This window comes from Oncorhynchus gorbuscha, linkage group LG06, assembly GCF_021184085.1.
Source record: "Oncorhynchus gorbuscha isolate QuinsamMale2020 ecotype Even-year linkage group LG06, OgorEven_v1.0, whole genome shotgun sequence".
Taxonomy (NCBI): domain Eukaryota; kingdom Metazoa; phylum Chordata; class Actinopteri; order Salmoniformes; family Salmonidae; genus Oncorhynchus; species Oncorhynchus gorbuscha.
In genome coordinates this window covers 68,042,419-68,066,206 of record NC_060178.1, presented here as the reverse complement: position 1 = coordinate 68,066,206, position 23,788 = coordinate 68,042,419, and the positions used below count along the sequence as shown (strand labels likewise).

The window sequence follows — 23,788 nt, the reverse complement described above, 5'->3', positions numbered from 1 at the left end:
GCCACAATCGTGTTCTCGCAGCTAGGATAGAACGTTTGTGCTGTATCAAACCAGTCTATTAATGCCAAATAAAACAATCAGTCCACCGTCAAAAGAATACTAGGTTATTCTTTCATTATGCAGACAATGCAGTCTATCCTACATGGTCTACTAGCCTCTCTATAGCTACGTATATCAAGCATTTAGCTGGTAGCCTATTTACACTGAATATAAATATAAACGCAAACATGCAACAATTTCAAAGAGTTACAGTTCATATAAGAATATCAGTCATTTGAAATACAGTGCTTTCTGAAAATGTTCAGAAACCTTGCTTTTTCCACATGTGGTAATGTTTCAGCCTTATTCTAAAATGTATTAAATAAAATGTTTTCCTCATCAATTAATGAATAAGTGAAAACAGGTTTTTAGAAATGTTAGCAAATGTATTAATAATTAAAAACAGAAATACCTTATTTACATAAGTATTCAGACCCTTTGCTATGAGACTCGGAATTGAGCTCAGGTATATCCTGTTTCTATTGATCATCCTTGAGATGTTTCTACAAATTGATTGGAGTCGAACTGTGGTAAATTCAAATGATTGAAAAGGCACACACCTGTCTATATAAAGTCCCAAAGTTGACAGTGCATGTCAGAGCAAAACCCAAGCCATGAGGTCAAAGGAATTGCCCGTAGAGCTTCGAGACAAAATAATGTTGAACCACCGATCTGGGGAAGGGTACAAAAAAATATCTGCAGCATTGAAGGTCCCCAAAAACACAGTGGCCTCCATCATTCTTAAATTAAAGAAATTTGGAACCACCAAGATGCTTCCTAGAGTTGGCCACCCAGCCAAACTGAGCAATCGGTGGAGAAGGGCTTTGGTCAGCGAGGTGACCAAGAACCCGATGGTCACTCTGACTGAGCTCCAGAGTTCCTCTGTAGAGATGGGAGAACCTTCCAGAAGGGACAACCATCTCTGCAGCAGACTACCAATCAGGCCTTTATGCTATAGTGGCCAGATGGAAGCCACTCCTCAATAAAAGGCACATGACAGCCTGCTTGGAGTTTGCCAAAAGGCGCTTAAAGGACTCAGACCATGAGAAACACGATTCTCTGGTCTGATGAAACCAAGATTGAACTCTTTGGCCTGAATACCAAGCGTCACGTCTGGAGGAAACCTGGCAACATCCCAACGGTGAAGCATGGTGGTGGCAGCATCATGCTGTGCAGATGTTTATCAGTGGCAGGGACTGTTAGACTAGTCAGGATTGAGGGAAAGATGAACAGAGCAATGAACAGAGAGAACTTTGATGAAAACCTGCTCCAGAGAGCTTAGAACATCAGACCGGGGTGAAGGTTCACCTTCCAATAGAACAACGACCCTAAGCACACAGCCAAGACAACGCAGGAGTGGCTTCAGGACATGTCTCTGAATGTCCTTGAGTGGCCCAGCCAGAGCCCGGACTTGAACCCAATCGAACATCTCTGGAGAGCCCTGAAAATAGCTCTGCAGAAACACTCCCCATCCAACCTAACAGAGCTTGAGAGGATCTGCGGAGAAGAATGAGAGAAACTCCCCTTATACAGGTGTGCCAAGCCTGTAGCATCATACCAAGAAGACTCAAGGCTGTAATCACTCCCAAAGGTGCTTCAACAAAGTAAAGGTTCTGAAAACTTATGTAAACACGATACTTCAGTTTGTTTTTTTATTTAAATTTGCACCAAAAAAACTACTGATTTTGCTTTGTCATCATAGGGAGGGGGGAAAAAAACAATTTAATCCATTTTAGAATAAGGCTGTAACGTAACGAAATGTGAAAAAAGTCAAGGGGTCTAAATGCACTGTAAATTCATTAGGCCCTAATTGATGGATTTCACATTGCTGGGAATACAGATATGCATCTGTTGGTCACAAATACCTTTAAAAAAAAGGTAGGGTAGTGGATCGTTAAACCAGTCAGTATCTGGTGCAACCACCATTTGCCTAAGGCAGCGCGACACATCTCCTTTGCATAGAATTGATCAGGCTGTTGATTGTGGCAGTCCTCTTCAATGGCTCTGCGAAGTGGCATGATATTGTCGAACGCAAATGCACAAATACACAACAATACAAGGGATGAGACCCATAATAACAAGAACACAATACACGCAGCACGAAAGCCGAAATAACAACACACATGTACTCAGACCAAAGCACATGGGAACAATAACCGACAAGACAATGGTAAACAGAGGTCAAATATATACAATTACTACTCAGGGGAATTGGAATCAGGTGTGCGTAATGAGACAATTCAGTGACTCCTAGAGGCTGGTGACGTCGACCTCCAGAACTGGTGCACAGAATGAGTAGCAGTACCAGGGGAATCCATGACATATACATATATATTTATATACAGTATCAAACAAATGTTTGGACACACCTACTCATTCAAGGGTTTTATATTTACTATTTTCTACATTGTAGAATAATAGTGAAGGCATCAAAACTAAGAAATGACACATATTGAATCACGTAGTAACCAAAAAAGTGTTAAACAAATCAAATATATTTTAGATTTTACATTGTTCAAAGTAGTCACCCTTTGCCTTGATGACAGCTTTGCACACGATAAGCATTATCTCAACCAGCTTCACCTGGAATGCTTTTCCAACAGTCTTGAAGTAGTTCCCACACATGCTGAGCACATGTTGGATCATTTTCCTTCACTCTGCAGTCCATCTCATCCCAAACCATCTCAATCTGGTTGAGGTCGGGTGCTTGTGGAGGACAAGTCATCTGATGCAGCACTACTTCTTGGACAAATAAGCCTTACACTGCCTGGAGGTGTGTTGGGTCATTGTCCAGCTGAAAAACAACTTATAGTCCCACTAAGTGCACTAAATCCCACTTTGTGTCCTTTAGTAGCGGTTTCTTTGCAGCAATTCAACCACCAAGGCCTGATTCACGCAGTCTCCTCTGAACAGTTAATGTTGAAATGTGTCTGTTACTTTGTGAAGTATTTGTTTGGGTTGCAATTTCTGAGGCTGGTATCTCTAATGAATCGATCAACTGCAGCAGAGGCAACTCTGGCTCTTCCTTTCCTGTGGCGGTACTCATGAGAGACAGTTTCATCATAGCACTTAATGATCTTTGCGACTGCACAAGTTCTTCAAATTTTCTGGATTGACTTACCTTCATATCTTAAAGTAATGATGGACTGTTGTTTCTCTTTGTTTATATGAGCTGTTCTTCCAAAAATATGGACTTGGTTTTTTACCAAATAGGGATATCTTCTGTATACTACCCCTACCTTGTCACAACACAGCGGATTGGGTCAAACACATTTAGAAGGAAAGAAATTCCACAAAATAACTTTTAACCAGGCACACCTGTTAATTGAAATGCAGGTGACTACAGTAACTCATGACTACCTCACAAAGCTGGTTGAAAGAATGCCAAAAGTGTGCAAAGCTGTCATCAAGGCAAAGGGTGGCTACTTTGAAGAATATCAAATATAAAATATACTTTGATTTGTTTAACACTTATTTGGTTACTGCATGATTCCATATGGGTTATTTCATAGTTTTGATGTCTTCACTACTTTTCTACAATGTAGAAACTGGTAAAAACACAGAAAAACCCTTGAATCAGTAAGTGTGTCAAAACTTTTGACTGGTACTGTATATTAAGAGTTAAAGTCGGAAGTGTCCATACACCTTAGGCAAATACATTTAAAAATCTATTTTTCACAATTCCTGACATTTAATCCGAGTAAAAGTCCCTGTCAGTCAGTCAGGATCACCACTTATTTAAAGAATGTGAAATGTCAGAATAATAGCAGAGAGAATGATTTATTTCAGCTTTTATTTCCGTAGTCTCTCTTTTTTATGGCAGTTTTGGAGCAGTGGCCTCTAACTTGCTGAGCGGCCTTTTGGGTTATGTCGATATAGGACTCGTTTTACTGTGGCTATAGATACTTTTGTACCTGTTTCCTCCAGCAAATTCAAAAATTCCTTTGCTGTTGTTCTTGGATTGATTTACACTTTTCGCAACAAAGTACGTTCATCTCTAGGAGACAGAACGCTTCTCCTTCCTGGGTGGAATGACGGCTGCGTGGTCCCGTAGTGTATATACTTGCGTACTATTGATTCAGGCGTTTGAAAATTGCTCCCAAGGATGAACCAGACTTGTAGAGGTCTACAATTTATTTTCTGAGGTCTTGGCTGATTTCTTTTGATTTTCCCATGATGTCAAGCAAAGAGGCACTGACATACATCCATAAGAAATACATCCATAAGAAATAAATACATAAGTACATCTCCATTTGACTCAAATTGTGTGAATTAGCCTATCAGAAGCTTCTAAAGCCATGACATAATTTTCTGGAATTTTCCAAGCTGTTTAAAGGCACAGCCAACTTAGTGTATGTAAACTTCTGACCCACTGGAATTGTGATACTGTGAGTTATAAGTGAAATTATCTGTCTGTTAACAATTGTTGGGAAAGAAACTTGTGTCATACACAAAGTAGATGTCCTAACCGACTTGCCAAAACTATAGTTTGTTAACAAGAGATTTGTGGAGTGGTTGAAAAACAAGTTTTAATGACTCCAACCTAAGTGTATGTAAACTTCCGATTTCAACTGTATATCCTATTCTGATGCTCTAAATGTTCAGTTTCTAAGTCCATCCATATAGAGGCAACAATTATTTTCTTTATTTGTCATATTCTCAGCCAGAGCTCCCTATAATTGTATCTCAATCTTTGAGGAGTTGATTCGAGAAACAGGAGAACAAAGTGTGGAGGAGGTCTATAAAGAACATATCATTATGCAGGAGATAAAAAAACAAAATGTATGTCATATTTACATCACCTGTCAAAAAATAAAACAGATTTTCCATTTCCTTCAAGGTCAAACTGTCTTTGCATCAAAGGAAGGAGACATAAAGCATTTTGCTGCATCATAAGAGAGGGTAACCGCAACATAAACTCAGCAAAAAAAGAAACATCCCTTTTTCAGCACACTGTCTTTCAAAGATCATTTGTACAAGTCCAAATAACTTCACAGATATTCATTGTGAAGGGTTTAAACATTGTTTCCCATGCTTGTTCAATGAACCATAAACAATTAATGAACACGCACCTGTGGAACGGTTACAGACGGTAGGCAATTAAGGTCACAGTTATGAAAACGTAGGACACTAAAGAGACCTTTCAACTGTCTTTGAAAAACACCAAAAGAAAGATGCCTAGGGTCCCTGCTCATCTGCGTGAACATGCCTTGGGCATGCTGCAAGGAGGCATGAGGACTGCAGATGTGGCCAGGGCAATACATTGCAATGTCCATACTGTGAGACGCCTAAGACAGCACTACAGGGAGACAGGATGGACAGCTGTTCACCCCGCTACCATCTAGAAGGCAGAGAAAGTGTACGTGAATCAAAGCTGGACCGAGAGACTGAAACCTTGCACATTTGAGACTGCTGCCCTGTCTACAAAGTCATTGAACACTGATCCCTTTAATAATGTTTACATACTGTTTGACCCCCCTCATATGTACAGTGCCATTAAAAAGTATTTGCCCCCTTTCTGATTTTCTCTATTTTTGCATATTGTTGAAACTGAATGTTATCAGATCTTCATCCAAAACCTAATATTAGATAAAGGGGTCCCGAGTTTACAAATATTTAATTAATTTAATTAGCAAAGTTATTCAACACCAAATTCCCCTGTATGAGAAAGTAATTGCCCCCTTGCACTCAATAAATGGTTATGCCACCTTTAGCTGCAATGACTGCAACCAAATAGTTCCTGTAGTTGTTGATCAGTCTCACATCGCTGTGGAGGACTTTTGGTTCCACTCTTACATGCAGAACTGCTTTAACTCAGTGACATTTGTGGGTTTTCAAGCATGAACTAATTGTTTCAAGTCCTGCCACAAAATCTCAATTGAGATTAGGTCTGGACTCTGACTAGGCCATTCCAAAACTTCAAATGTGTTGCTTTTTAACCATTTTCATGTAGACTTGATTGTGTGTTTTGGATCATTGTCTTGCTGCATGACCCAGCTGCACTTCAGCTTCAGCTCACAGACAGATGGACTGTAGAATTATCTGATACAGAGAAAAATTCATGGCTCCTCCTACTAAGGCAAGTCATCCAGGTCCTGAAGCAGAAAAGAATCCCCACACTATCACACAGCCACCACCATGCTTGACCGTTGGTATGAGGATCTTAGTGTGGAATGCAATAATATATGTAAACTATTTGTACGCGACTAATGAATGTGATTTGATATCCGGGAAAATACTGAACAATTAAATACTTCATTAACATAAACTATCTTATGGCGAGGTATTAAACTCCAATCATCCACTTTACCCTATAGCCATCAACATCTCCACTAACCAAAAATAAATTGATTGTGAGAAAAGCCAGTCATGACCTGATTCCCTATAAGGCGAGATAGAGTGGGGAGCCTGAATACATTGAATGATTAAACAAAATATGGCTCATAGGGTCTAGACATTGACGTAAACACATTCATTTAATTGGGCCCTGACACACAACACACTGGTTGGATCTGCAGTACCACTGAGAAAGATGTGCTCTCCATCATTCCTGTACTGTAGCCACATCTCATAATGGACAACAACTGCAAGAGATGCAGTGATTGTCAAACAACACAGAGCTGGCAGGTAGCAGGAGAAGAAAGACTGTGACTGTGCCACTGTTGTCCTCTCTAGACTGCAAACCATATCATTGCACTGGCAAGCACAGGCAATTCGGTGCCAATATCTCAATTTGATTTGATGTTAAACTGGTAAATTGCCTTTTCGGATTGGAATAGCAAAATAAAAGAAGTAGAAAAGAATTAATTCAGAAAATGCAGTATTTTCATTAGCCGAACACATTTGGTGATGCTCACTCGGATTACTGTTGCTGTTTTGAGGTACCCCTCTAACTTTTCAGAGATTTGAATTTTATGATAATCAGATACACATTAATGACAGACTGTGAAAGCAAGTTATGCAATCACTAAGATAAAAACGTATTACAGAACAATATGTGACACATGTTTTATTATTGTGATTAAGGATGAATGTATTAATGTATTCATAATAAATCATTTTAATCAAAAACCTGCAGTGACATATTGACTGCATACATTTTGTTAGCTAATTGATTGTAAAACAACAAGTAGCAAACGACAAACCAAAAATAAATGGCTTAGCTATAGAAAGACCTTGGTCTTTCCTAATCACATATGGATTGAATTGATTGTTTATGTCTTGGTGAGTGAGGAAAAGCTATTCTGTGAAGTCCCCATTTCCTCCAAACAGAAATCTGGTGAAAGCCGCATTGAGCAAATAAACCTTGAATGTCCAGTTTGAGAGGTTTTAACAATCGATTCCAACCTTCTTGGGCACAAAAATCAACTCTAATGATCTTTAAACAGGCATCAATTAAGATTGGCAACAGCATTAGACTTTAAATGCTTGCTGTAAGCCAGCACTCCATTATCACAAATCCTTACAGCTAGCCTTGCTATGTCTAAAACACCATAGCGTATGGGGATTCCTTACTCAGTGATAAGTCCTCTGCATTCCAAGCACCTGAGAAATAATGGATATATGAATGTCACACCACTGCCTGTGCTGAGTAGTGCTTCACGACCTCGCTCAGATTAAACATGAAAGTAACTGTAGAGATTTTAGTGAAAAATATAAAGTGCAACATAATATAATCTCTCCTACCAAATGAAAATAAATAGATATATAATAACAATACAATCAGGCTATACACCTCAACATTACTATGCTGTGACAGTTATTAGAGTAATTCATCACATGCAAGCTTGTCAAATATGATTCCCGCCTGCTTCTGCTCTCTGATTAATTCCACAGCATAGTGTGTGTTTGTGTGTGTGTGTGTGTGTGTGTCTGTTTATGCATGCATGTGTGTGCATGTGTAAGTAGCGGTTGAATTAACTATCAAGGCAACAAAACAAGTGCAGCATTTGCCCCAGATTTATATTAATTATGGCCTATAATTACATACAATATGAAATAAATCATTTTTAAACCAAACCAACATTTTGTAATTAGGTTTGTTAAAAATCATATTTTCTGTGTTGGAAGGGTGTGGATGTACCCCAATAACAGAATGGTGTGGGCGTATACTGCTCAGTAAAAACATTAACGTAAATAGACCGCTGATTGGCCAGCTCATCCTCCTCTAGACCGCTGATTAGTCAGTTCATTCTCCTCAGGAATATGACATCATACTCAATTTTTATTTTATTTTATTTACCATGTATTTAACCAGGTAGGCAAGTTGAGAACAAGTTTTTATTTACAATTGTGACCTGGCCAAGATAAAGCAAAGCAATTTGACACATACATCAACACAGAGTTACACATGGAGTAAAACAAACATACAGTCAATAATACAGTAGAAAAAATAAGTCCATATACAATGTGAGCAAATGGGGTAAGATAAGGGAGGTAAAGACAACAAAAAAAAGGCCATGGTGGCGAAGTAAATATAATATAGCAAGTAAAGCACTGGAAAGGTAGATTTACAGTAGAAGAATATGCAAGGTAGAGATATAAATAATGGGGTGCAAAGGAGCAAAATAAATAAATACAGTAGGGAAAAAGGTAGTTGTTTGGGCTAAATTATAGATGGGCTATGTACAGATGTAGTAATCTGTGAGCTGTTCTGACAGCTGGTGCTTAAAGCTAGTGAGGGAGATAAGTGTTTCCAGTTTCAGAGATTTTTGTAGTTTGTTCCAATCATTGGCAGCAGAGAACTGGAAGGAGAGGGGCGGCTGGAAGGAGGGGGTGACCAGGGATACACCTTCTGGCAACAGGTGGGTGCTGCTTTGGTGACCAGCGAGCTAAGATAAATTGGGACTTTACCTAGCAGGGTGTTGTAGATGACCTGGAGCCAGTGGGTTTGGCGACGAGTATGACATCGCCGAAGTCAAGGATCGGTAGTATGGTCAGTTTTACAAAGGTATGTTTGGCAGCATGAGTGAAGGATGCTTTGTTGCGAAATAGGAAGCCAATTCTAGATTTAACTTAGGATTGGAGATGTTTGATGTGAGTCTGGAATGAGAGTTTACAGTCTAACCAGACACCTAGGTATTTGTAGTTGTCCAAATATTCTAAGTCAGAACCGTCCAGAGGTGCAGGCAGGCAGCGATCGGATGAAGAACAGGCATTTTATGGTCACAAAGGTATGTTTGGCAGGATTGCTTTGTTGCGAAATGGGAAGCATGAGTCTGGAATGAGAGTTTACAGTCTTATTTGTATTTAAGAGCAATGGGAGGCCACGGAAGGAGAGTTGTATGGCATTGAAGCTCGCCTGGAGGGTTGTTAACACAGTGTCCAAAGAAGTGCCAGAAGTATACAGAATGGTGTCATCTGCGTAGAGGTGGATCAGAGACTCACCAGCAGCAAGAGCGATATCATTGATGTATACAGAGAAGAGAGTCGGTCCAAGAATTGAACCCTGTGGCACCCCCATAGAGACTGCCAGAGGCCCGGACAACAGGCCCTCAGATTTGACACACTGAACTCTATCAGAGAAGTAGTTGGTGAACCAGGCGAGGCAATCATTTGAGAAACCAAGGCTATCGACTCTGCCGATGAGGATGTGGTGATTGACAGAGTCGAAAGCCTTGGCCAGGTCAATTAATACGGCCACACAGTATTGTTTCTTATCGATGGTGGTTTAGATAGCGTTTAGGACCTTGAGCATGGCTGAGGTGCACCCATGACCAGCTCTGAAACCAGATTGCATAGCAGAGAAGGTATGGTTAGATTCAAAATGGTCGGTAGTCTGTTTGTTGACTTGGTTTTCGAAGAACTTAGAAAGGCAGGGTAGGATAGATATAGGTCTGTAGCAGTTTGGGTCAAGAGTGACCCCCCCTTTGAAGAGGGGGATGACCGCAGCTGCTTTCCAATCTTTGGGAATCTCAGACGACACGAAAGAGAGGTTGAACAGTCTAGTAATAGGGGAGGCAACAATTTAGGCAGATAATTTTAGAAATAAAGGGTCCAGATTGTCTAGCCCGGCTGATTTGTACGGGTCCAGATTTTGCAGCTCTTTCAGAACATCAGCTGACTGGATTTGGAAGAAGGAGAAATGGGGAAAGCTTGGGCAAGTTGCTGTGGGGGGTGCAGTGCTGTTGACCGGGGTAGGGGTAGCCAGGTGGAAAGTATGGCCAGCCGTAGAAAAATGCTTATTGAAATGTTCAATTATAGTTGATTTATCGGTGGTAACAGTGTTTCCTAACTGCAGTGGGCAGCTTGGAGGAGGTGTTCTTATTCTCCATGGACTTTACAGTGTCCCAGAACGTTTTTGAGTTAGTGTTACAGGAAGCAAATTTCTGCTTGAAAAACCTAGCATTGGTTTATTGGTTTCTAGCTTCCCTGAAAAGTTGCATATCATGGAGGCTGTTCGATGCTAATGCAGAACGCCATAGAATGTTTTTGTGTTGGTTAAGGGCAGTCAGGTCTGGAGAGAATTCAAGGGCTATATCCGTTCCTGGTTCTAAATGTCTTGAATGGGGCATGCTTATTTAAGATGGTGAGGAAAGCATTTTAAAACAAATAACCAGGCATCCTCTACTGACGGGATGAGATCAATATCCTTCCAGGATACCCTGGCCAGGTCGATTAGAAAGGTCTGCTCACTGAAGTGTTTCAGGGAGCGTTTGACAGTGATGAGTGGAGGTCGTTTGACCGCTGACACATTACGGATGCAGGCAATGAGGCAGTGATCGATGAGATCTTGGTTGAAAACAGCAGAGGTGTATTTAGAGGGCAAGTTGTTTAGGATGATATCTATGAGGGTTCCCGTGTTTACGGCTTTGGGGTGGTACCTGGTAGGTTCATTGAAAATTTGTGTGAGATTGAGGGCATCAAGCTTAGATTTTAGGATGGCTGGGGTGTTAAGCATGTTCCAGTTTAGGTTGCCTAGCAGCACGAGCTCTGAATATAGATGGGGGCAATCAGTTCACATATGGTATTAAGAGCACAGCTGGGGGCAGAGCGTGGTCTATAGCAGGCGGCAACGGTGAGAGACTTGTTTTTAGAGAGGTGGATTTTTTAGGACAGAACTCTGCAGGCTATCTTTGCAGTAGATTGCAACACTGCCCCCTTTGGCCGTTCTATCTTGTCTGAAAATGTTGTAGTTAGGGATGAAGATTTCAGAATTTTTGGTGGTCTTCCTAAGCCAGGATTCAGACATGGCTAGAACATCCGGGTTGGCAGAGTGTGCTAAAGCAGTGGATAAAATAAACTTAGGGATGAGGCTTCTAATGTTAACATTCATCAAAAGAGAGTTCCTGGGGAATAGGAGTGGAGCTAGGCACTGCAGGGCCTGGATTCACCTCTACATCACCAGAGGAACAGCGGAGGAGTAGGATAAGGGTATGGCTAAAAGCTATGAGAATTGGTAGTCTAGAACAGAACAGAGAGTAAAGGGAGGTTTCTGGGGGCGATAAAATAGCTTCAAGGTATAATGTACAGACAAAGGTATGGTAGGATGTGAATACAGTGGAGGTAAACCTAGGTATTGAGAGATGATGAGAGAGATATTGTCTCTAGAAACATCATTGAGACCAGGTGATGTCATCGCATGTGTGGGTGGTGGAACTAAAAGGTTGGATAAGGTAAAATGAGCAAGGCTAGATGCTCTACAGTGAAATAAGCCAATAAACACTAACCAGAACAGCAATGGACAAGGCATATTGACATTAAGGAAAGACATGCTTAGTCGAGTGATCATAAGGGTCCAGTGAGTAGTGAGGTTGGTTGGGGTCACGGCGATTCAGACAGCTAGCCGGGCCATCGGTAGCAAGCTAGCAGAGGATGGAGGTCTGTTTTTAGCCACCTCGTGCGTTTCCGTCAGTAGATTAGTGGGGTTCCGTGTGGTAGAGGGGATCAATACAATTGGCAAAATAGATATAGTTATAGTGACCCAAGAGAAAATGTCTGATAGACCTATTCAGATAGCAGCCGATAAGACAGCTAACGGTTAGCGGGCCGCAGATGGGCGTTCAGGTAACGTCGCGTTGGAGGGGCCAGTTGGATAACTCCCTCGGGCAGATAAAGTCGGTAGTCCAGTCGCGAAGGCCCGGTGGGGCTCCGCATCGGCAGTAAAACAGGTCCGAATAGGTGATTGTAGCCCAGGAGTGGCTGATGGAACTGGGCCAGCTACGGAATAATTGATGTTAGCTCCGGGATCGGCGTAAGCCAATAGTCACAGGATAGAAGCTAGCTAGCTGCGAGATCCAGGTGTAAATGTCCAGAGCTTGCGGTTGAAATCCGGGGATATGGAGAGAAAAATAGGTCTGGTATGTTCTGGTCTGAGTCGCGTTGTACAAAACTGGCGATAGCTTCTCGAGCTAAAGGATAGCTGATGACCACAAACCGTGGTTAGCTAGCTATCTCTATGAGGAAATCAGCCAGGTCACCCGTGATACAAGTCAGTATTCGACGTCCATCCATGTCTGAGGACATTTGGGGTGACGTGGAAACTGGCCACTAGGGGCAACAGTGAGTGCTGTTACCTTCAAGTAGGTTTTGGTTTTGCTAAGGTGTTGTGGACAGGATTGCAGATGGGCATAAGCATTTGCCTCTGATTTAAAATGTTACAAGTTGAAATCAAGCAATGGAAAGTATTTTTTAAAATACTTTTATTTAAAGCCTATCCCAAACCTTCACCCTTACAATTCAGAGTTAATGCCTAACCTTAAGAATCTAGTGTTAATGCCTGAACTTCACCTTAAACAGTTTGAAATGTGAATTTTGGAACAACTTCGAAATTTGACGTTTGAGAAACATGGATGAACGGCCTGTTTGAGGTGGGGGGTTTTCTCCAATTTATGCTATGGCCACAAATACGATTATAGGATGAATAAACAACATTATTTAGGCATGAGTTAAGAGAACATTTTGAACTTCTAAAAATGAGATTTTCACTGGACAGTCACATAAAATGCACCTTGTGAAGCCAAATTAATCTCAGAGTGCTGAGTAAGTGCTGAGAACCCATGGTGTTGCATTATGGTCCCATCACACAAATCATTCACAATAAAGGCAGATACGAGTGTAGTTTGGAGGAGTAAAATATAGTTATAGGAATGGTAGGCTAACACTTTACAGTTCCCTTAATACTGTGTGAGTACACATATTCCTATAAGTACAGCATAACAACTATTGTAATTACTAGTTGTTACACTGTACTTACATTGTACTTACAACAGTAACCCTAACCCGAGTCCTAACCCTTATCCTTGCCCAACCTCTAACCCTAAGTATAGAGCAAGTGCCGTTTATCAACGAGTAAATACAATATTTGTTGCACTATACTTACAGGAATAATTACACAGTAATAGGTATATGTATTCAATTACCACATATAAGACTATTTCCATTTTGGGGGTACATTCACACAGTAACATGATCTTCATTATTGCCTTCCACAGTGATGTAGAATGTAATCTATCAGGTATCCAACCCGGATTGTCTTTGCGCCTCAAGATCACGTCAGCCCACTGAGCTAAAGCCTAGGCAATATCGTTGAGAACTAACATGAGTCTTAAGCTCTCTGGAAAAGTTACTCAGGCAAGGTGTATTTCACTGAACTACCAGTGCTACACATACTGTCTATCAGCATCAGTGGATCTCGAAGGAGCATGAACTTACAGAGAGCAAAACATTCAGCAACCAATTGTTTTCAACAGACCCCTGATCAGTTTGGACCACAGTATCAATGACTACTACAATTATACTGCAGTAACCTATGACATATTAGACACACCTTATACTGCTACTATTTCCATACCTTACTGTTGTTGGCAGTTGGACCTAAAACAGTGGGACAAATGCCATTGACAGAGGAAGACTTAATTGTAAAAAGGTGAAAATGCTCCTCTTCAGAGTATACCCTTAGCAGCCTCCAGCCTGGGTGAGCATTTTTTGTTTGTTTTTGTCTGTGTAGATTGTTGTGACTAAGAACGTGATAATTTCATCCATTATGAAAATATGTTTTTCATGGGCCATCATGGAATGAGTGCAGATGAAATGGTAATGTCTGTGACAAAAAAAAAAAAAGAGTTCGTGTCTATTGTATGGATGAGGCACAGTGCACATTCGGAGCTGTAGTTGTGGAAGTAGTACAATATGGATGGAGAAATATGTCTCTGTATGCTTGCAACACGTTTTCCTAATTGCATTTGAATGAAAATACCAGTATTTCACAGACAACGCTTACAAATAGCCTAACCACGCAGTCCGCTCGAACATGAGCGCTAACATTTGTTGATTCGAATCCCTCTCCTATAATTATGCACTAATAATTAAATAGCCATAAAGCAAAGTAACCTCAATTCTGTGACAGACATGTTTTACATGAATAATATCTTGTCTGTAAATCATTCAGAGACACGCTCCCTCGGAGTTGAAGTGACTAGCAACGCATGCATTTTTTTTGCGCGCCGTGAGAAAGCTGAGCGTAATGATGCGCAAACTGAATGATAGACTTTGGAAATATACCGCGGGTGAAACATCGAGTAAAATGCACGCAGGTTGCGTTTAAAATTTACTTTAGAATGCACACCATTTGAAAAATCGTGTTTTTGTATATTATAAACGTCAATTTGAACTCACGCTGCTGTTGTCTCCAACCCAGTGCCCCATCGCCTGGTTGTGCGCAGAGTCTCCGGTTAGAGGGAAAGTAGAGGTGACCAGAAGCGACTCACTTTGCCTCGGACCAGTTCTTGCGTCCTCCCCAGTTCGTCGGTATTCTGTCCTAGGACTATAAACACCAAAAGGCTCCAAAAGCTTCTCGGCTGAAAATGCGTCACCAGGACCTCCAATTTGACTCCTGTCCGAATATTCGCCGTCGGCTGTACTTCGCTTTGTACGGTTACTTAAAGCAAGTGTGCCGTCATTTACGTCAAAAAAACGGTCCGACTTTTTTCTGTCATCAGTAAAATACTTGGAACGGTTTGGCGCAGTTTTATCTCTGCCGGAAGATATAGCATCAGGTGTCACTTTTCCAATAACTCTTTTCAAGTCCTTTGGTAATCTCCCTCCACCTTTTGGAACCGCCGGTTTTCCATCAATTGGTTCCATTTTAAAAGCTCTGGAAAAGGCAGATTCCTTGACGATATACTTTGGGATTTTGACCCATACGGACTTTAGGTTTGTGCGCAGCTCCAAAGGCAGTGTATCAACACGGTAAAGCCAAACGTTCGTCGTTGTGGAACTCACTGGCCAATTTATTTCAGCGTATGCTGTCAACATATTGTAAAAAGAGTTTAAAACGCAAGTCAAAATAGCCCAACACCAAACTGAACCTGAGATGACCATGGTTTTCACCTCACTGTTGCCAAATATTTGAAAAATAAAATACGTTTCGACGTCGTTAATATATTCTATCAACTTTTGAAATACTCACTGTGTAACAGTTAGTCCGAAAATCAAAGATCAGAGTGGATTTATCTGATCTGCTCAAGTCCAGGAATTTGTCAAAGTGAACAACAAGTTGGGCGGGCGCTGCGCACCAGACAAATGCGCCCGACAAAAAGTGATTGTGGAATTTGTGGAGGGGTGTGTAGAATAGGAATAACGTAAAAAAACGCATGCAATATCTAAACTTGTTGATGTATTTTGCAACGACATCTGTCTATTTGAAATAGTATCAGTATCATTATTTGACAAATCCATATGAAATAGTTACCTCCAGTGTGTTATTGGTTCATCCGAGAAAAATATAATCTCAGTTGCCTATATGTAATTACTCGCAACTGCAATTCCTTCTTCTGCAGAACATGTGAGTGCTATGTGGATATGTTTTGGACATTTGGAGGAAGAAACATTTACAGCTAGTTTATGCAGCCACTGTCCTCACATACTGTATGTGTATTAAGCCCTACATTTGGAAGAGTTCACCCAAAATAAAAATGTACATATTTTCTACCAACCTCTTTTCTTTAATTTCAGCAGCCTCTGGCTGCATGGTGTTAGATTCCTCAGACCTCTAATGAATTGCACTCATCAGGGTATATATCCCAGCATGGAAGTACCTTCAAAAGTATCATTCCAAACCTCTGCAACATAAATTGACAACTGCCAAGGTAAGTAGAAAATCTTGTAAATTTGTATTTTGGGTAAGCTATCCCATGAAAACAATAGGAACGACTCAAGAATATCAAAGTTGTAATCAGCTCAAACCAGCCCAGAACATGGCAGTCTCTTTTGCAGAGGAGGAGTGGAGTCACAGAAAATGGTTGTGACTAGATGGGATACAGTCATAACAGGTTATGAGAGCATTTTGGCTTAGGAGAGCATTTTAGCTTACCCTAACCCTTTTCCTAACATTAATATAATTCCCCTAACCTGCTATGTTAATGATCCAAACCTGCTGTGAAAGTTCTCCTAACCTGCTACGAAAAAGTCACCTCCGGATCATAGCTGTTGTCACGCCCTGGTCGAAGTATTTTGTGTTTATCTTTATGTATTGGGTCAGGCCAGGGTGTGGCATGGGGTTTTTGTATTGTGGTGTGTTTTGTCTTGGGGTTTTGGTGTGTATATATTGGGATTGTAGCTAGTGGGATGATCTAGCAAAGTCTACGGCTGTCTGGAGTGGTTCTCAATCAGAGGCAGGTGTTTATCGTTGTCTCTGATTGGGAACCATATTTAGGCAGCCATTTTCTTTGAGTTTGTCATGGGTGATTGTCCTTAGTGTCCTTGTTACTGTCTGTGTTAGTTTTCACTAGTATAGGCTGTTTCGGTTTTCGTTACGTTTTGTATTTTAGATTTGTGGTACGTTTTTGTTCATTAAACATGGATCGCAATCTACACGCTGCAGTTTGGTCCGACTCTCCTTCACCACACCTAGAAAACCGTTACTGCTGTATTCCACCTAGTCAGAACCAGAGAAAACCCACTGGAATTGTGATGCAGTGAGTTATAAGTGAAATAATCTGTCTGTTTACAATTGTTGGGACAATTACTTGTGTCTTGCACAAAGTAAATGTCCTAACTGACTTGCCAAAACTATAGTTTGTTAACAAGAGATTTGTGGAGTGGTTGAAAAACGAGTTTTAATGACTCCAACCTAAGTGTATGTAAACTTCCGATTTCAACTGTATATCCTATTCTGATGCTCTAAATGTTCAGTTTCTAATTCCATCCATATAGAGGCAACAATTATTTTCTTTATTTGTCAGATTCACAGTCAGAGCTCCCTATAATTGTATCTCAATCTTTGAGGAAATGGCAGAGTTGATTCGAGAAACAGGAGAACAAAGTGTGGAGGTCTATAAAGAACATATCATTATGCAGGAGATAAAAAAACTAAATGTATGTTATTTACATCACCTGTCAAAAAGTAAAACAGATTTTCCATTTCCTTCAAGGTCAAACTGTCTTTGCATCAAAGGAAGGAGACATAAAGCATTTTGCTGCATCATAAGAGAGGGTAATCGCAACATAAAGTCAGCAAAAAAATAAATGTCCTTTTTTCAGGACACTGTCATTCAAAGATCATTCATAAAAGTCTATATAACTTCACATATCTTCAGTGTAATGGGGTTAAACACTGTTTCCCATGCTTATTCAATGAACCATAAACAATTAATGAACATGCACCTGTGGAACGGTCTTTAAGACACTAACAGCTTACAGACGGTAGGTAATTAAGGTCACAGTTCTGACAACGTAGGACACTAAAGAGGCCTTTCAACTGACTTTGAAAAACACCAAAAGAAAGATGCCCAGGGTCCCTGCTCATCTGCGAGAACGTGCCTTAGGCATACTGCAAGGAGGCGTGAGGACTGCAGATGTGGACAGGGCAATAAATTACAATGTATGTACTGTGAGACGCCTAAGACAGAGCTACAGGGAGACAGGACTGACAGTTGATCGTCCTCGCAGTGGCAGACCATGTGTAATAACACCTGAACAGGATCGGTACATCCAAATATCACACCTACGGGACAGGTACAACAACTTCCTGAGTTAGACCAGGAAAGCACAATCCCTCCATCAGTGCTCAGACTGTCCGCAATAGGCTGAGAGTGTCACAAACGTCATGGTAATCATACTCGGACCAAAGCACAGCGTACTTAGAGTTCCACATGTTTATTAAATGAAACTCACAAAAACAATAAAGAGCAACGAAACGTGATGTTCTATACAGCTCACAGGCCTCAACACAAAAACAAGATCCCACAAAAACCCAGTGGGAAAAGGCTACCTAAATATGATCCCCAATCAGAGACAACGAATCAGGGCTGCCTCTGATTGGGAACTATACCAGGCCAACATAAAAATAGAAAAACTAGAGTACAAACCCTAGTCACACCCGACCTAACCAAATTAGAGAATAAAAGTCTCTCTAAGGTCAGGGCGTGAGAGAGAGAGAGAGGCTGGACTAGGAGCTTGTAGGCCTGTTGTAAGGCAGGTCCTCACCAGACATCACTGGCAATAACGTCGCCTATGGGCACAAACCCACCGTCGCTGGACCAGACAGGACTAGAAAAAAGTGCTCTTCACTGACGAGTCAAGGTTTTGTCTCACCAGGGGTGACAGTCAGATTCACGTATATCGTCAAAGGAATGAACGTTACACCGAGGCCTGTACTCTGGAGTGGGATCGATTTGGAGGTGGAGGGTCTGTTATGGTCTGGGGCGGTGTGTCACAGCATCATCGGACTGAGCCTGTTGTCATTGCAGGCAATCTCAACGCTGTGCGTTACAGGGAAGACATCCTCCTCCCTTATGTGGTACCCTTCCTGCAGGCTCATCCTGACATAACCCTCCAGCATGACAATGGCACCAGCCATACTGCTCTTCTGTGCGTGATTTCCTGCAAGACAGGAATGTCAGTGTTCTGCCATGGCCAGCGAAGAGCCCGGATCTCAATCCCATTGAGCACGTCTGGGGCCTGTTGGATCGGAGGGTGAGGCCTAGGGCCATTCCCCCCAGAAATGTCAGAGAACTTGCAGGTGCCTTGGAGGAAGAGTGGGACATCTCACAGCAAGAAATGGAAAATCTGGTGCAGTCCATGAGGAGGAGATGCACTGCAGTACTTAACCTCTCTGGGATCGTTCGGGACGCCAGCATCCCACCTCGCCAACAGCCAGTGAAATTGCAGGGCGCCAAATTCAAAACAACAGAAATCTCATAATTACAATTCCTCAACCATACAAGTAGTTTACACCATTTTAAAGATACACTTCTCGTTAATCCATCCACAGTGTCCAATTTCAAAAAGGCTTTTCAGCGAAAGCAGAACATATCATTATGTTAGGTCAGCAACTGGTCACAGAAAGCATTCAGCCATTTTCCAACCAAAGAGAGGTGTCACACAAAGCAGAAATATGGATAAAATGAATCACTCACCTATTTGACCCCCTTCCACAATAGAAGCCTCAAACAACTTTCTAAAGACTGTTGACCTCTGCTGGAAGCCTTGGGAAGTGCAATCTGGCCCCATAGACACAGCATATTGGATAGGCAATCACTTACATGAAACTACAAACCTGAGATTTCCCACTTCCTGGTTGGATTTGTCTGAGGTTTTCACCTGCCATATGAATTCTGTTATACTCACAGACATCATCCAAACAGTTTTAGAAACGCCAGAGTGTTTTATATCCAATACTACTAATAATATGCATATATTAGCATCTGGGACAGAGTAGCAGGCAATTTACTCTGGGCACCTGATTCATCCAAGCTACTCAATACTGCCCCCCTGTCACCAAGAAGTTAATGCAGCTGGTGGCCACACCAGATACTGACTGTTACTTTTGATTTTGTCCCATCCCTTTGTTCAGGGACACATTATTCAATTTCTGTTAGTCACATGTCTGTGGAAGTTGTTCAGTTTATGTCTCAGTTGTTGAATCTTGTTATGTTCATACAAATATTTTAACGCAGTTGACAGTGAGAGGACGTTTCTTTGTTTGCTTAGTTTAGAATAATTAGGCTATGCAAATACTCCCAAATTTATAAAATGTGGATATCTTCATAGTCTTTTAAAGACTATTTCTGCGTATTCAAGTCATCACTTATTACTTTTTTTCTACAAATAAGTTTCTTTCCTATTCTAGCTTTGAATGACAATAGTGTAGCAAAACCTGCCATATACATGTAAACTGTAATATACTAGTTATGAAACTCATGTAAGAACACATTCTTTCCACATATGTATATCACAATCGTTATGTAGTTACTCTTTATGACCAACTTGTTGTGAAATATTGTCTGTTCAAGCAACCCAAGGCATGTTTTAAATCACATGTAACACTTAGTCAATGATAAAATCATGACACACATGGGTTGTTGACATGATGGATAAGAGTGACATTAAATCAATTCATGGTTGATACAACCTACCACAGTGCTGCAGTGGATCCCAATAGAGTGCAATGTACAAAAAAACTAAAGATAATCCAGTGACACCATATCTCAAGAATTTTGCATTTGGCCACTGCTTTCTGCACGGCTGTACAAACAAATTGAGATTCATGCAACTGGAGGCTCGGGGCAGCAGGTGGTATTGTTGTGGCTATCAAACTCAGCCCCATGCAGACGCCGCGGACGCCACACAAACACTCTCTCACACACACACACACACACACACACACACACACACACACACACACACACACACACACACACACACACACACACACACACACACACACACACACACACACACACACACACACACACACACACACACACACACACACACACACACACACACACACATTCTCTCTCTCTCTCTCTGTGGGCCAATCCTGTTACCACACCCCTCTGCCATGGAAGGCTAATTGGACTGATGATACTCTGTTTACCTATTTTGCACCTTAAATGAAGTGGCAGACCAGGAAGAGAAATCACCTCTATCAATGACCTTTCTTTTAATCTATTCTAACCTTGAGCCAAAAAACGTACATACATAGATCATTCATAGATCTTTCAAATTTTTTTCTTTTGTGTTATTACGTACGTCTGTTTATGTGTAATTCTGTGTTGTTTTTGTTGCACTACTATGCTTTATCTTGGCCAGGTCGCCGTTGTAAATGACAACTTGTTCTCAATTGGCCTACTTAGTTAAATAAAGATGAAATATAAAATAAAATAAACAAAAAATGGAGAGCAGAAGACAGACCCACGTGTGTGTGTGTGTGTGTGTGTGTGTGTGTGTGTGTGTGTGTGTGTGTGTGTGTGTGTGTGTGTGTGTGTGTGTGTGTGTGTGTGTGTGTGTGTGTGTGTGTGTGTGTGTGTGTGTGTGTGTGTGTGTGTGTGTGTGTGTGTGTGTGTGTGTGTGTGTGTGTGTGTGTGTGCACATGTGCATGTGTCTCTCTCTCTATTTGTGTGCGTGACAAATAGAGAGATGGAGAAAAAGACAGTCTCCCAGACTCCAACGATGTTTGTGTGTATCTACGCTTTGCACTCCCCTCCCGAGTAGATGATTAATTACATTATCAGTTCTAATCCTCCCATTCGAATGAGGGGCAGAACTTTAAGTAGGTTTGCAGTCGAGCCCTCAGAACAGCAGATCGTCCCCAGCCTCCAGCCAGCCTAGCCTCGACGAGGAGGAGCAGTCCAGAAGCTCTCAGGACCAAAACCCATTTGTGCATCCGCTGTCTGCATCCCAAGCTTGTTAGATCCAACACTTCAGTGATCCCGATGGAGTGGACGCACTCGACGTAAAAGGAACTGTAATGGCCATCACACAGACAGCTCACACTCCCGGCACTGGAGATGAACAGCAAGGTACACTCTCCCCATCCCATTAAAGACAAAACATGCACTTCTACTTCGATTGGCAAACAAAAAAAGCAATCAAAAACATGGTTTCAGTCTTTGTTTGTGTAACTTCTACCCGGCTGTATTGACAAAAAGTTCCTTTGTAAGGTCATTGAAGTCCAACTGTCTATAAAATGGGTAGGCAACCCTGTTCCCAGAGTGCCACAGCTACTGCAGGATTTTTTCCAACTAGGCACCACACCAGACACACTGAGCAAATTGATCAGTTCAATGATGGACTAAATTGAACACACCTGGTTTTCCAGGTTGGTTAAATCAAAAACATGAAGTGCCAATGGCACTCCAGGACCAGGTTTGCCTACCGCTGGTCTATATCATTATTGTCACCCTCACAGTTTATATGGGTAGGCACTACAATGTAACTCCTCTCTCCATGTGTACTCAAGTCATTTCTTCTTGTTCTTAGAACATTGTGTGTTATTTTTCACTCCATCACTCATCATAAAATGTTAGACAGACAAGGACCATTTGTTACAGCATTCAACAAAAACCTTAATGTGATTGATCAACACACCTGTGCTTGATATAGATAAACTAAGAAGATTCCTCCTTAATTTGAATCGATTAGTATATATTTACCGTAAAATAAAGTCAAAACATTTCTCTATTAGTTTGATCATTTCTAATTAGGGAGGATTATCATGATTAGCAGGGGACCACCCATGCATAATACCACTACTGTAGGGCAGGAGCATGTGTCTCCACTGAACACATTTGTTCATTACCACTGGAAAGCAAACACAATCTGTTATCAAAGGAAATCTCTTTGACCCACTTAGAAAAATACACTTCAATAAAGAACTTCAGCTTTATCCTTCTTTAATGTATTAGATACAGTATGTCTGTACCCATTGATTAAAAAACAGAACCCCGCCTCCCGGGTGGCTCAGTGGTTAAGGGCGCTGTACTTTTTTGTGTATCGGAGGACGCATGACTTTCAACCTTCGTCTCTCCCGAGCCCGTACGGGAGTTGTAGCGATGAGACAAGATAGTAGCTACTAAAAACAATTTGGATACCACAAAAAAGGGGTAAAATAAAATTTAAAAAATAAAAAACAGAACCCCCAAAAATGTTGTGGTTGGGAGTTTCCAAGATGAGATTAAACACACAGACACTACATGTATGTATACTGTGGAAAGCAAAGCAACCACACACTAGATATTGGATTGACAAATAAATAAATTCAAGAAATTACCTGTAATGTTTGAGTATACCAACCCATTTGACTGTACAGTAGCTCAGTTCCACAGTGCATTTCCATGTGCCTTTCCTTGCAACACAGACTGAAAGGAAAAATCAATACCTTTAAAACCCTTGGCAACGTTTTGGGGATTTTTTAAACAAGTACTTTAGTTCTGGGCAAAAGATGATGTGTTCTCTCTGCTCTCTTGGTTCTCGGGTCTAATAGAATGCAAGCAATTGGCAAATGCTGTGTCTTTTCTTTCTCTCTCCCTTCTCTCTCTGCAGCCAAACATAACTTAAAAACAGAATCAATATTTTTATCAACCATGGATGCACAGAGTGTAAAATGGCATAGAATTGAATTCTAGCTGTTAATCAAATATCTTGTGCTAAAGCAACGTAGCATGACATGTTGTAAAAAATGACTTTGCATTAATCTGTCACTACTGTGTTATATATGCACACTTCTATATGAAGATATACTGTCCGCATTTCTCTATGAATATATTCAGTAGGGGCAATTGGAAACAAACACCAAAGGACATACAGATTGCATAACAAACAAAACAATAATGTTACTCCATTTCATGGACACATTAGCTTTGCATTAGATGACCTAAAACCAAACCCACAATAGAAATGGATATTATGTTATGTAAAAAGTAGCATTGTGCAGAACTGATAAATGCATTTAGAAAAACATGGTCTGTTTATACTAATCAATTGTTGGGCATGGAATCAGAACAATTTGATCAGGGAATCAGAG

General features: G+C 41.0%; 1 protein-coding gene across 2 annotated transcripts in view; it reads right to left on the bottom strand.

The window, feature by feature from the left end:
- Window positions 1-15,510, bottom strand: part of LOC124038260 (VPS10 domain-containing receptor SorCS3-like) — a 56,900-nt gene extending 41,390 nt beyond the window's left edge. For both annotated transcript variants that reach the window (XM_046353893.1, XM_046353894.1), the window contains exon 1: window positions 14,656-15,510. In XM_046353893.1, coding sequence (XP_046209849.1) covers window positions 14,656-15,360 — 705 coding nt within the window. In that variant the 5' untranslated portion in view covers window positions 15,361-15,510. The remainder of the gene's footprint in view (window positions 1-14,655) is intronic.
- Between the last annotated feature and the right edge of the window lie 8,278 nt (window positions 15,511-23,788).